Raw genomic sequence first — 15,808 nt, forward strand, 5'->3', positions numbered from 1 at the left:
CCATCCAGCCATCTCATCCTCTGTTGTCCCCTTCTCCTCCTGCCCCCAATCCCTCCCAGCATCAGAGTCTTTTCCAATGAGTCAACTCTTCGCATGAGGTGGCCAAAGTACTGGAGTTTCAGCTTTAGCATCATTCCTTCCAAAGAAATCCCAGGGCTGATCTCCTTCAGAATGGACTGGTTGGATCTCCTTGCAGTCCAAGGGACTCTCAAGAGTCTTCTCCAACACCACAGTTCAAAAGCATCAATTCTTCGGCACTCAGCCTTCTTCACAGTCCAACTCTCACATCCATACATGACCACTGGAAAAACCATAGCCTTAACCAGCAGACCTTTGTTGGCAAAGTAATGTCTCTGCTTTTGAATACGCTATCTAGGTCATGCTTAGTAAATTTAAAAATGCTTTTGTTTCTATCCATGGTTATCTTTCACAGCACAAATAGTCTAAGCAGCTCATATGTCTATATCATTAGTAAATAAGATATAGTTATCCTATTAGTACTTTTTGTTTTTAGAACGTGAATAGGAAAGGGTTATGAAAAACGTTTTCAGGAAAAACATTTTCTTGTGTTAACCTTTGAATAACACCATCACTTAAATATCCTTCAGGTATCATTCGTATATAAATATGATTTTTGTCTACTAGATTGCAAACATTTTGAACCCTCTTACAGCGGTACTTTCTGACACATAACAGTTTTTGAAGTTTTAGGGAAGTCACCATCTTTATACCATAGCTTGAAATTTTTTGAAGATTATATTTCTTTTTTTTTTTTTTAAAGTAATTGAAAACCTGTAAGTAAATTATTCCAGTTCAGGGATTCTGTAAATACACAGTCAGGAAAAAAATGTGTTAATCATCAAGTAAGATGTCAGGTAAGCAGTCTTTGGACTTAAGCATTTCTGAAGGAAAAGAACAAAATTAAAAATTAAAGAGCCAGTGTGAAATGTTAAATATTCTGTTGAAAGTGTTAGCTAAAATGAGATGTTAATAGAGACTTACTTTTTAAATTCCCTTGCAAATGGAACCTTTGTTAAACCATTTGTTAGTCTGTCACATATTCGAGTTTCAGTTGTTTTTCTAATGTGTTATGAATGAAAGTGGGTATAATCCTGTGTGGGAATGAACTCATAAGACTGTAATGCTCATAGTAGAGCCCCCCCCGCCATTCTATTTTTTGGAGTAGAAGTGCCAAAAGATGAGTACTCTCATCTCAGTTGTGTTACACTCGTGGTTCACTTTCTGTTGTGGGATATTTAGCCTGATATCTATAAAACATTCTTAATTCCATGTGTTTTTTTTAATGTTATTTAAATAACTGATCATTGGTCTACCCAAAACACATAATCACTTTAAGAAATGTTTATAGTATTTTTTTTCCTTTTACATGTTTTCACTGAAAAGTTTTAAATATGCAGACATGTTGTAGTAAATCACTACCCATATATTCCTCATGTCATTTCATCACAACACTTTACCTTAGTATATTAGACCTCTTCTGAATCATAATCATCATTAGATTCAGAGAACTTAACATTGATGTAGTGCTGTATTCTGATGTCAAGTCCATATTCAGGTTTTCTCAGTTGCCCCAATAATTTATTTTTTTACCTCTCCCCTCCTAACCTAAGGAAATGTGTTTGGCTCTCACGTCATCACTTTGTTTTCTAATCGCCAGCCCCTTTTTAAAATCTTTTACAACACTGAATCTATGATTGATTTTTAAAATAGTGTCTTTGAAACATTGATTTTAATTTAGAGCATATTCTAATGAACAACTGAGACTGGGATATAAATATTTCATGACTTTCAAATGTAATTGGGTGCTTGGTTGTATTATTCACCCGGTCTATAATTCATAGCACATATTTCCTTTCTTCCATGCCTTGGAAGATATTCTGTTTAATTTGTTCAAAACCAGAACTTTCCTTATCAGTAAAACATGCTGTTTTTAGTTGAATATGAATGCATTAGTTACTCTGAAACCTGTTTTTATGTATTAACTGGTCTGCCTTTATAAGTTAATTGGAGGGATCTTTGAGATTGAGCACTTAGCAAAATTAAGTGCTCAATAAATGTCTGTTAAAATAATATTCAGAATTGGATACGTGAAGAGTCTCTTAATATTTATTCAGTTTTATCTCACTGAAATATTTGGGCAAATATTTAACTTCTTATCTTTCTGCATCTCCTCTCCTAAACCTGGGGAACAAATCTGAGAGATTTTTTTTTGTGTGTAGTATACACTATACTTTAGTGTATGATGTTGTATAAGCAGAATAGAGAAACCTTTACTGTTTCTGGGAGCAGTTTTTTTGTTTTAATTATTGGAGTATAATGCTTTACAATATTGTGTTAGTTTCTGCTGTATAACAAAGTGAATCAGCCATATGTATGGGAGAAATTTTTAATTTTTAATCCTGGGGATTGATAGTACTGAAACTGTGAAACTCTAGTGTTTTATCACCAAGTGTACGCTCATCAGATCAGTTCTAAATACAGGGTGGCTGTAGGCTGAAACCTGGAGCGCAGTTTCCAGGTTCTGTGTGGAATCAGGTTCCATTTTATTTTCCAAAAATCTCACTATCAAGCTGTGGTGTGTGTGATGTAGGGGATATTTTTTAAAACTGGTGAAGTTAATCCATGTTGGGGTTAACAGTTTTATCCTTTGAAAAGGATTAAGGGTTCATATGCTTACCTTTATATCCTCTGCTTTTTGGTGCCTGGTCTTCAAGGCCTGATACTTGAAAGATGCCATTTGGTAATGGTTGAATGAATGAGGAAATGCTGACTCTTTTAAAAACATTATAATTCCCAATTATATAAGTTGTTTCATTAAAAAGAACCAGGATATAACAGCATTTTTTATTAAGTAATTTCTATTAAAGAAATAACAGGCGTCAGTATGTTGTTTTATATTCCTAAATTTTATTTCAGCCAATAAATTTGCTGCTTGTTTAAAATTATTTAAAAATATTTACCCTGGAGCTCTGTGTCTCTATATACTATTGAATTTATCTTTAAAAGGATGTATACTTAATACATTACATCCAGTAAACCGTTTGCTACCTGTGACCTAATAGGTCTGTCAGTGTTTCTGAAATAAGTCGCCTTCTTTACTAACCCAGCTCTGCTGCTTCCTCTGCTTCTGTTGTGATAGATACGACCGTATGTAGGATGTTTGGTACAGTATTTGCCTCTTCTTTGGAAGCAGAGTGAAGAGCACAATATGTTGAGGTGTGCTATTCTGACAACACTTATTCATCTTGTTCAGGTAAGTTCCTTCTCCACAGTTTCTAGTTCAGTTTTTTTTTTCTCCTTCTTTAAATTTTTTTTGCTATTTTCATGTGATTGATGTTAGTGGCAATAAAAGACCTCACAATATTCTTGTTCATGTGTGATCTACACCATTTAAAAACACTTTTTTTATATTCACTATGAGCACTTTTTGACATTTAAAAAAATATTCTCTACATTTAAAAGACAATTTCTTTCATTAGAGGTGGTTGTCCCCAGAGAAGGTAGACTTGTGATTTTTACAGTCAATTGTTTTTTGCATGTAGTTTCCTTGGTATTCAGAGCTCTTCTGTATAAACTGACTCTCCATTTTCACTTAATTTAAAGTAAAAACTTTCCTTTCATATGTTGGGAAGACAGAAAAACAGGTAAGTTGCCTTTGAGGGAAGGAGTTAATTTGATATTTGATATCTTGACTTTGAGGTATGGGGATGTGCAGCAGGTTGAGAGAACCCTAAAATTTCAGAGAGAGAGAGTTGGAGCTGCAGTTCTCATTTGAACTGTTAGGGTGGATTAAGGTCTGATGGTATGAGAATGGAGAGGGAAGCACTTAATGAGAATATCTGTCTGTAGGGATGCACAAGTGACTTTTATTGCTCTTGCTGCAAAAGTTGATAGATTTTTTCCAATGGGGAGATCTCTTTCAAAATTAAGAATTAGTACTCTAAAATGTTCCAATAAGTTGAACTAATATTATTATTATTTTTTAAAAAAACCCTTTTCAGTCACCTTGAAACATAAACTTATTCTTTCACCAAATTTTTATGGTTGAGTTTTATAGTTATAAATTTCTATCTGAGGCAGTTTTAGATACATGGATAGTGATACAAAAAAAATTTTTTTTTTAAGCACTTTTGTCTATCCTTTAATTCTTGTGATTATCCTGAAAAATTATATCCCTTTAATAAATGAGAATACAAATGCTAATAGAAGGTTAGCAGTTAGTCTGAGATTGTTCATGTAAGTGTCAGAGCAGAGAGTGATCCTCATGTCTTTTGCCTTATATCTCTGCCAAATGTGTTTTTAGACTCAACTTGAGATTTTTGTGAAGGAGGTATGCTCTTCAAGCAGTGTTACCTTAGGAAATCTTAGGAAGCTATAGTAACTTGCGGGAAATGCTTGGAGTCTATAGGACCTTTTCCTTTAATTGTGACACCCTGGGTATGTATAGGCCAGTGGTACAAGTTTTTAGCTAAGTAATCGTGTGCCCTTGGAGAAAACATACAATGTTTAACATTAAAAATGAGAATACCTTAAAATAAGATTTTCAGTCATTTGAGAAAGTTATATAATTATTAGGGTTATTGGTAAGTTTCCTTTCATGGAATTTGTTGCATCTTTCAACTATCATTTTTATTTATTTATTGAAATTTAGTAGACATATTAGTATAAGTATTTGTTTTTATTTTTGTTTTCCTTCTTAAAATTCTAGGAACCTAGACTGATAGTCTCTCTGACTGAGGAGTTTAATAATGAATGAAAATAAACTTTCTCGCCTGCAGTAGTTTTGCCTCAGTGGAAGTAGGCATTCATTTATTTGATAAATACGTTTTTGAACACCTGCAATATGCAATACATGGTACTAGGCACTGGGAAACAGAAATGAATAGGACAAGCTTTCTGTGAATGTGGTTGTCTAGGGGAAGACTGAACAGCTAAGTGCTCTTTGAGCAGTAAGGACAGAGTGCTGTGGGGCACTTGGTGGGTTACTTGTCTGAGACTGGAAGACCTCACATAGGTCATCAGAGAAGTCTTCCTTCAGAGGTGATACCCAAATAGTGTATCATTATCTCTTGACCTCCCTGTATAGAAGATGAGGATTTAATTTTCATTTTCCTGGGTATGACTCCTATCCTTCAAGCCTCCCAATATAGTTAGATTATAATTTAAATTAGGTCACTATTTAGTGTTTGTATGACTTCATACACGGAGTTCATATATAAAGAATGTTGAAGTCATATATCATTATATACGGCTAATTTTCTATCCTGTATAACCATCCACCTAATCTCCACTCCTATATTAATAATTGTTTGCTTAGTTTATTATAAGTTTTCCGTTACTGTGCAGCAAATTACCACAGATGTAAAGGAATAAAATGGCATTCTAAATACCTCATAGTTCTGTAGGTCAGAGGTCGAGCACAACATTTTGTACTCTTTGATCAGTCTGATAGCCTGAAATTGATATGCTGCCAGACTAAATTCCTCTGGAGGCTTCAAGGAAAATTTTTCTTTACATTCAGTCAGCTTATTGGGAGAATTCAGTTCCTTGGTCTGTAGCACTAAAATCCCAGATTACTTGCTGGCTGTCAGCTGAAAGTGAAAGTGAAAGTTGCTCAATCGTGTCTGACTCTTTGTGACCCTATGGACTGTAGCCTGCCAGGCTACCTTGGAATTCTCCAGGCCAGAATACTGGAGTGGGCAGCCATTCCCTTCTCCAGGGGATCTTCCTGACCCAGGAATCAAACCAGGGTCTCTTGGATTGCAGGCAGATTCTCTACCAACTGAGATACCAGGGAGGCCTTGGAGGCCCTCCAAGTCCCTAGAGTCCAGCCACATTCCTTGATCATGACCCCTTCCATCATTATCATCAGCAGTGGGGAAGTTCTTGGTTGTCAAATCCCCTCAGGTTTTGAATCTCTAACTTTCTTTCATGCAGCTAGCTAAAGAAAACTCTTTAGGGTTCATGTGGTTAGGTCAGGCTAATCTGTATAATTTTCTTATTATAAGATCATTCAGTTTGAGACCTTAGTCATATCTGGAAAGTAATATCTAAATTAGCATTTGATTGAATAACTGGGGAATGGTCTGTGTACACTGAAGTTATGAAGTTAAGAATCATAGGTGGTGTGTACACTGAAGTTATGAAGTTAAGAATCATAGGTGGTCATCTGAGAATTCTGCCTGCTTCATTTGAGCTTTCTATGTAACTGAATCCATTCTGTCCACCTGTTATCTAAACATTCTCTCAGTATGTTCCCACACATCAGGTACTTTATTACTTTCATCATCTTGGAATCTGGAAAATTGATATGAGCTTTAGTGTGCATTGGTTTTTACTCTGTGCTTGTTCATGGCTGTTATAACTGGATCCCCTTTCAGTGTCATCAGAAGGGTTCTTCTTGCCTATCCTTTCTGTAGGATGCCTGTTTTCTGTACCTGTCTTCTTCCTTGTTATGACTTCCTCTTTCTGCTGGAGCCCACGAATGTCTGTGGCATTCTGCAAAAGGTATTTGGGGGATAAATTTTGTTAAGATTTTTGCATGTGTGAAAAATGCCTTAAAGTTTTCATGTTGACTAGTAGTTTGGCTGGGTGTAAAATTCTAAATTTACCCCTTGAGAGGCATTTTTAGTGTGTCTTCTATCTTCTGGAGTTGCTCTTAGGAATCCTTAGCCATTTTAATTCTTGTTTTCTTGAATATGTCATCTCCTCTTTCCCTTTGGCAACTTATATGATCTCTGTGTTTCTATTTTCAATTTCATGATGATGTGGGTATATTTTCATTCCATTGTTCTGGACACTTGATGTATATTGCAAACTGGAAATTCATGTTCTTGGGTTCTAGATAACTCCATCACATTCTGTTGATTATTTCCACACTTTTGTGTTTTTCTTTTGTCTCTTTCTGAACTTCCTGTTGCTTAGATGATAGATGAATGACCCAGCCCTATATTTTTCTTCCTGTTCGTTTCTGCTTTTCCTTCTCTGCTGGGGTCCAGCCCCAGCAGGATCCAGGGGAACTCACAGGATGAATGGCGTCGGCGAGAGAGACACGGGTCTTATAATCGACTGGAGAGGGATGACACGGGTCTTATAATGGACTGGGACCTGGTGGTCCGGGGTCAAAAATAAAAATAAAAAATAAAGAGAAAGAATAAGGGACAGAGAAAGAGACTGATATTCCTTGGTTTACACAGAAAGCCAATAAAGTCCCTGACACAGGACTTGCTCTGTTCATGGAGGCCTCAGGTGCCCTCTCGGTGGGGTGAAGATGCAGAGCGCCTTCTCAATTGGGTGGAGACGCAGAGCACCTCCTCGATCGGGTCTTAGAAGCCTGGCAAAAATGAACTCAGAGGGCCTCTGTGGTCCAGGGAGTCAGCCTGAAAAAGAAAAGAGAGAGACAGAGAGAAAGAGAAAGAAAGACACGGAGACCAGAGCTCTGGTGAAGTGGGATCTGCAGCTTTATTTTCAAAAGGAACTTTTATACTCTGAGTTACACATTTCTCAAAGTAAAAGATACAGAGTCAGCTCAACATTCCATCAATTTTACCTTTATTGAAACCAGGATATTTACTGTATACCTTTTCATAAACAAAGGTCTTATGTTATGTCTGGCTCTGTGGCCTGTTAACATTTCATGACTCTTCTGATAAAGGTTGATCAGCCAGAAACCTTGTTTTCCCTTGAAGTGTTTTTCTTTATTTCTCCCAGCCTCAGAAAGTACGAAATAAAGTTACAGTCTCACGGAGCAAAGGTGCAGTGGGTCACGACAAAGAAAGAACTAATTAGCTCAAAGGTCTGATGTGGTTAATACCAAGGCTACTACTTGTTTTTCTTACATTCCAACTACATTAACTAACGCACTCCCAGGTGCACAGTGGATAAGGGATATGGGAGCTTGGCAGCAAGCACTGGCCCAATAATGAAGCCTTTACCAGTACTGTTCTAATAATTTTTCATCCCTCAAAGGGCTCTATGCTCATTAGGACTTTTAGAATGCTTAGGCTTCCTGTGCCTTTCATGGTTGGGGAGTTGTGAGCAATTATGTGCGTTAGTTGCAAGAATATGGATAAACCTGCCAAGCAGGCTAAAAACTAGAGTCCTAAGTTGATTTTTTTTTCAGAGAAAGGTGGTCGGGGATAGCCCCCTGTTAATGTCAGAAGAGTTGGTAAAAGACATAATATAGTAAACAGTAGACAGACAGACTTTGGTTCTGGGGTAGATGCTCGGGCAGGTCCAGGGAGTCCCTTGAGTCCTGATCCGCCTTGCCTGTCAGGTCTCTTCCTGTCATGACCTTGTCATGGATGGGATCTCCTGTGCTGGCTCCCGGCACGTCTCTTTGTCCTTTTGCTCTACTTTCTGGGGAATTTTTTGAGCTTTATCTTTCAGTCTTTCTATTGAGCTTTTCTTCCCTGCTGTAATATTGTTAATGTCTATGAGTACTGTTTTTTAAATTAAAATTTTATTTATTTTTAATTGAAGTATAGTTGATTTATAGTATTAATTTCAGGTGTACAAAATAGTCAATTCAATATTTATATAGATTATACTCCATTTGAAGTTATTACAAAATAATGGCTATATTTCTCTGTGCTGTGTCATGTATTCCTTGTTGATTACTTTATACCTGTTAGTTTGTGACTCTTAATCCCATAACCCTATTTGTCCTTCCCCACTTGAGGAGTTCTTTTTTGTATTGTTGAATAAGCATTTTATATTTGTATACAATCATTTGTATACAGATACGGTCATTTGTATTGTTGAAAAATCATTTCATTTTTGTTTTCATGAATACAGTGTTTTATTCTAATAAGGATATTAACATTTTTCTAAGCTTTTATCTCTATATGTGGTCTCTGTTTCCTTCAGTCATGTCTGTTGATGTGATTGGTTGCCTGCTTTTTTTTTTTTCTTGTGAAACTTTGAGGCATGCACAAAAGAAGGAAGAACAGTATAATGAATCCTTAGCTAACCCTTTCCCTTCAAGAGCTGTATCAATATTTTGTCTGTATAAATTTTATATTTTAGAGTGGGCACTAAAAAGTTAATCAAAAGGATTGAATATATATGGGAAACTTGCTGATTGTGGGTTTTTTCTTTAAAATAGTCTAGTTGGAAGCTTTTTTTTTGTATGGAGCAAATGTTTTGGTTCTGTGATTCTGAGATCTTTCCTTAGTGAAAGATCCATCAGTCTTTTGCCCATTATATTATATCTCTGTTTTATGTAGTATCCCTAGTCTTGATTACCTGATTGTCTCCTTGTCTTCAGATGCTTTGTTTTGCCTTACGAGAATAAAGGGCCAAATCTGTACTGATTAAAGAGGGCCAGTTGTTTGACTATGCACAAGGATGAGATCTTGTCATCAAATGTCTTTTAAAATACCTTCTACAGGTCCTATTACTTTTAATACTTCCCTCAGCTTCCCTTTCCAAAATACCTTGTGCTGTCAGTTCCCAAGTCTTTTGGAGTTTCTGTAGTGTACATCAGGTGGTTTCTTGCCCTTTTTCACTGCTGGCTTTGAGCTTTGGTTTTCTGAGTCTGCTAAATCAGTCTTTCTTTCCTGCTTCCAAAAATAAGTTGCTTTTATCTCTTCTTAAGCTGTCTTTGTACTTAAGAGTTCTAGGTCTTTAAAAACACATACTCCTGTCTCCTTTTAGTGGATCTTGGGAGAGCACAGTAGTAAATGCACGTGTTAAATCCATCAGCTTTCTCCAGATGCTAACATAGTGATTTCTTATACACAGTCATTTTGTATAGCTGCAGCACTGAGTATCACAGTTGGGTGTAAGGGCCTGTTCTTATTGTTGCCTAGTTGCTAAGTTATGTCTGATTCTTGCACCTCCATAGACTGTGGCCTGCCAGGCTCCTCTGTTCTTGGGATTTCCCAGGCAAGAATACTGGAGTGGATTGCCACTTGCTTCTCCAGAGGATCTTCCTGACCCAGGGATCAAACCCAAGTCTCCTGCATTGGCAGGAGGATTCTTCACCACTGAGCCACCAGGGAATCCTGAGGCCTGGTTAGGAAAGCATAAAGAATGTGTCTTGAAGTTCAGAGGAAGGTGTGTTATCATTTGTATTTTAGAAAGGTAATCAGTGCACCTGTGGGGACACTGGTTTGGAATGGAGTAAAACTAAGGTCAAAGAAATAGTTGGGAAGCTCTTCTGTTAACCGTGAAAGAGACGATGATGTGAAGTAAAGCCATGGAAAGAAGGGGGAACATTTGAGATAGAATTAAGGATTGCTTAGATTTGGGGTGAGGAGGAAGAAGCACAGAAGGTAGTTGTGGTATGATTTTTTGCTCCGTAGACAGTGGTTCATGTCACTTGAGTTAGGAAATGCAGGAACAGAAGCTATTTTTTAGGAAGATAGTGGATTGGTTCAGTGATTTACTTGAGAGTTTGAGATGCCTTCTGGTTGATAATTTCCTATGTCATAAAGAGTGTCTGGAGTTCAGAGGTTTGGGTTGGAGATAATAGATTTGGACATTATCAGCAAGTACAATGGCAACCCACTCCATACTCTTGCCTGGAAAATCCCAGGGATGGCAGAGCCTGGTGGGCTGCCGTCTTTGGGGTCGCACAGAGTCGGACACAACTGAAGTGACTTAACAGCAGTAGCAGCAAGTACAAATCACACGAGAAGAGAGCCAAAGACAGTACCCTGAGAAATACCACTTTTTAGAGAGTGTTATTCTTTTCTCCCTGCTTAACTGTAACTATAATTGTAATTATTTCACAGAATTGTAGACATTGTTTTATAGTTACAGTTGTGGATCGAAAGTGTTCAAATTTACTTAAAGCTGCATATCTGACACATTCTGACACATTCTTCAACCCACTAGATTACAGAGCTAAATTTCTTGAAGCTTTAACTGAGAGAGTCTTTTATGTTTAGCAGTTACTTTAGTTTTGCTAATGCTAGCATTTTGTGCTCATTAAAATGTGCACTAAGTAAGTAGATTCTAACATTCCTAGGAAATATTAAGTCTATTGATATTAAAAAATGAACTTGATTAGTTTTCCTTAATTTTTTCCTTTTTGCGTTCTGTTAAGAATTGAGCTGTGGAGAGTGAAATTTAACTGAATTTTAAGGCCCAGTTTACTACTTTATTAAATGTGGCATTTTTATAAATCTCTTCTTTGGAAAAATCTTTAATAAAGTCTATCAACCCTTGCATAGTTGTAGAAAGGCCCAAACTTAATGAATTTAAGAATAAACTTAGTGTATTTCCACTGAAGTATCTATATCCTGCTGATAAAATTTTGACTTTAAATATATGTGTGTGTCATTGAAAGAGGCATTCGTATACATTTTGTTGCTTTGTAATTATATATTATATTGACATCTGAATTGTTTTCTAAGTGAGGAGATGTTTGATAGTTTGCTTGGTTTCCTTTCTTTGCTTATTAGATTGTAGAGATTATGAGTTAGAAATTGATTTTCTATCCTCTTATGTTCCTTTCAAAGTGCTTAGATTTAGTGTGATGCACTGAGTCAACCTCCATAAGACAATAATTAGTCAAACTAGAATTTTAAATTAAAATCTCCCTCTTCCTCCATCTTTGTTTTCTTATTAAAAAATTGGCCTAAATTCTTCATTAAAAAATGCACACATTAAAAAAAAAACTCCTTTTACCCCTCCCAACATCCTTTTCCAACATCCATATTTAACTAGTGTCAACAGTTTTTTCTGTTTGCTCCCAAGAAACTTTTTTATGCGTATATCTTCATATCAGATATATAGCTATTAAAAAACTTTTTTGGCTTGTGAAATTGTTATACACCCTTCTTTTTAATCCCAATTTGTCATTATTTTTGAAATTGTTTTCATTCCATGCCTAATCCTTTTTCATGACTACTGAGTATTCTAGAATATGAAGGTATTATAATGTAGTTATCTTAACTGATGAACATTTAGATTAGGTTCTTTTTGACTGAGTTATTTAGTTGGGATAATTTGTAGAATTTAATACATCACTGTTTACACATCTTCAGTCATCATGGAAGGGAATATAAATATGTATATGAGAAATCTCTTAAAATGAACGTATATTTGTAACCTTGATGTATATGGTTTTACTACCATTAGGCAATTGAATATTTTTTTACTACTGATTTCCAATTGTAAACAGAACTAATTTTGTGTTAATAATGCTTATAATTAGAATCATCCTTTTAAAATCTGATTGATTTTTTTAATAAATTGGTTTTAGGGCTTTTTTATATGATAGGTGATTTTTTTGGTGGGAGGCGGGACTTTAGATTATCTATGTTAAGTTTTATTTATACTTCCCATAGGGATTAGGAGCAGACAGCAAGAACCTGTACCCTTTCCTGCTCCCAGTTATTCAACTGAGTACAGATGTTTCCCAGCCTCCACATGTTTATCTTCTGGAAGATGGTTTAGAATTATGGTAAGAGGAAAAACTTGATACTGTGAATCTTATTTATTTATTTTCCTGGCCTTCCCTACTGATGCCAATAAAGCAGAGGTCATGTAACAGGGTTTAAAAGCTCAGCATTGAAAAACAGAAACATAAAGGCAGTTTCCCTGAACTGGGTAACATAGTAACTCCCACTTTTCTTGGCATCTGTCGCTCATTGTAGGCTTGTAATAGTAAAAGTTAGAGAGGAAGTTTCAATAAGAACTCAGCTGCATTTCATCTTTTGGAATTTGGAATGTGAAATGAGGAATCTTGACCAAAACTAAAAATTGACATAAAAACCTCCACACTGTTAAATGGGATGTTTTGGGGGTTATTGAATTATTTTCAACTTCTTACTGCTTTACCCAGTAAATACTCGGATAAAATACCTCAGCCTCAGATATTAATGCTACTTAGTCTTGACTTAATATTTTACTGAGTATAGTAGTATATAGCGTTAAACAGTGAAAAACAATTGAACCCTGTTTCTGTGACATCTCAGCGCCACAAATTATGTAATGAATGAATTGCAGTTAAGTAAACACAGACTGAGCATTGACTAGAAATCTTTTTGCTTCATCTTACTGATGGCAGCAGTTTTCTTTGGGGCTAATCTACTTAAGATGTAGTTAACAATACAGGAAAGCTTTTAAAACTCCAATGTAAAAAACCTAGTATTGGAATTTAAAAAAGCAAGTCAAAGGAAGTATACATGGAACAAAGTGAACGTTTGCGGTGCCTCCCTCTGTCACTGCTCCTCCTCTCCTTCTCTTCCTTCCTTCAGTTTTCCTTGGGTGTTTAGGAGTGAACAGTTTTTTGATTCTTAGAAATTGTTTTTGGTGCAAATGCTGAATGAATGGTCTGTAAACAACAGCAACAACAAATCAGAATACTAGATGAACAATTGTAAAACATAACTAGGTAGATACTAATTTGCAATTTGTGTTTCTCATATTTTCTAGGTTATATTGTTTGAATTTAAATGACTTCTGGATGGTTTGATTGTGAACTAGCATGTGTTGGAGCCTTTTATATTCGTTTATTTTTATTTGTACAGCGTGGGTTACTCTAGATCAGAGGTTGGCAAACTTTTCCTGTAAAGGGGCAGATGGTAGGCTTCCTAGGCTTTGTCCTTTCTGTCCCAGAGATTCAGCTCTGCTGTTGCAGTGTCAGAGCAGTCATAGACAATATGTATACAAATGGTTTCAGTTGTGCTCCAGTAAGACAGCATTTATAAAAATAGGGTGTGGACTGGATTTGGCCCATGAGCTATAGTTTGCCAACTTCTACTCTAGATTACAAATTAAAACAGTAATCTCTGGCAAATAGATTCTTTTCTGTAAACATATATATTATTTATCAGAAAATGAAAAATATTATAGTAAAGAGGTAGACTCATATGTTTATCAATGTAATTACAGATCTAGTATATTAATGTGTTAGTGAAAGGTGTACACATTTTTTAAGGATTACATAAACAGATAATAGGAATGCATTGCTCCACTATGGTAATTCCTTTTTTCCTAGCCTTTCATTGTATATAAACAAAATTAAATCATTGGGATGCATTTTAAAAGTTTATCAAGTTTACTAATGCTGCTGCTGCTGCTGCTAAGTCACTTCAGTCGTGTCCGACTCTGTGTGACCCCATAGATGGCAGCCACCAGGCTCCCCCATCCCTGGAATTCTCCAGGCAAGAACACTGGAGTGGGTTGCCATTTCCTTCTCCAATGCAGGAAAGTGAAAAGTGAAAGTGAAGTCCCTCAGTCGTGTCTGACTCTTAGCGACCCCATAGACTGCAGCCTACCAGGCTCCTCTGTCCATGGGATTTTCCAGGCAAGAGTACTGGAGTGGGGTGCCATTGCCTTCTCCGTTACTAATGCTGAGATACTTTAAAGAATCAAAGTATACGTTTCTTAATGTAATTTTCTTAGGGGGCTAGAACTCCTATTTGGAATCAGTATCCCAAACTCCTCTATTTGGAACACAGGTAGGCAGTCCTGTGTACATACCGCAGCATTAGGTTTGCCAACATGTTCTGATGATTACATCTTTTCTTATCTGTGAAATGAGGAAAAATAATTTCTACCTCACTTGGTTGTGTGAGCATGAGATGCACATGATATATATGATTTATAAAGTCTGAGAATTGGTGAGGTTGCCTAGGAAGAAAAGGGCAGATAGAGAACATAGTGTTCTGGGCGGAATCCTGAAGAAAAAATTTTGAGGTTGCATGAGAAGCTATCAGAGGAGGAAAACCAAGCCAAGAGAGAATATTTCTTAAAAGAGGGAATGGTTAATTATGTCAAATGTTGCTGATTGTCAGAGTAAGAGTAGTCCATAGTAAGGAGTCAAGGGAGATGATAGGAGGGGTTTCAGTGGAGTAGTGAGAACAGGAGGAGGAAGAGAGTAGACGGAAGAATAAATTGGAGTTAAGTGCAGCCTATGAGCATTGGCAAGTTGTTTGAGAGCTTCGACTATGAAAAGGATGTTGAAGTTGGGCAACAGTTGGCCAGTGTAGGAATGAAGATCTGGAGGTATGATGAGGCTTGAGAGAGTGAGATAATTGAGGGAGGCAAGAAGGGATGGGATTCAGCGTGAATGGAGGGGTTGATTTTTTTTTTTTTCCTCCTTTAGATAGCAGGGATAGTTCATCTATTTTAACTGGAGACAGAGAGATTTTTGTATTGTAGTAGAATAAGATGGGAGGATATTCCATCTCATAACTTCTATTTTCTCAACAAAATATGAAGGATAGTCATCAACTGAGTGTTACAGGCTGGAATGGGAGTATTTAATAAGATGAGAAAGATTTGTGGGGACAAAACTATAAAACAGTTACCTTGGGGAATAGAAATTTGAACTGATAGGGAGGTGCAAGTTGTTATTTGTTATATGCAAAGTGAAATTCTTCAGATTGATCATGTGATTTTTTTTTTTTCCCCTCATAACTTCTTTGACCCAACATTGTTATTTTTTTGCTGATATTAAAGTAAATGATTTAGGCCTGGATTTATTGCATTGTAAATACAACATACCACTTGTACAAGTTTTTTAAACTTAATTTGAATTTTAATGACTTATTATAGTAATATGTGCACATAAATAGTAATAATAGTATCGAAGATGCAGACTTTCATGAATATCTATGATATCTATTCTTTTTAACTTGTAGATTGTTTGTTCACATTATTTTGGTTTTTTATCCTGACACTGATCTGTTAAAATATCCCATTCAGTTTTCTTCATGTGAGTGCCCCTGTTCATTTCTAGCATTTTTGAACTGTAAGTTAAATAAGATATTCACTGCACAAAATTTTGATACTTTTGTATAGTGTTATAAGATTTAAGAAATAAAAT

General features: G+C 36.1%; 1 protein-coding gene across 1 annotated transcript in view; it reads left to right on the plus strand.

Moving 5' to 3' along the window:
• IPO11 (importin 11) overlaps positions 1–15,808 on the plus strand; it is a 209,483-nt gene that overhangs the window by 90,300 nt on the left and 103,375 nt on the right. Inside the window, exons 20-21 of the mRNA XM_010845507.1 lie at positions 3,161–3,274; positions 12,321–12,436. Coding sequence (XP_010843809.1) covers positions 3,161–3,274; positions 12,321–12,436 — 230 coding nt within the window. The remainder of the gene's footprint in view (positions 1–3,160; positions 3,275–12,320; positions 12,437–15,808) is intronic.

This window comes from Bison bison, unplaced genomic scaffold (assembly GCF_000754665.1).
Source record: "Bison bison bison isolate TAMUID 2011002044 unplaced genomic scaffold, Bison_UMD1.0 scf7180017864218, whole genome shotgun sequence".
NCBI lineage: Eukaryota > Metazoa > Chordata > Mammalia > Artiodactyla > Bovidae > Bison > Bison bison.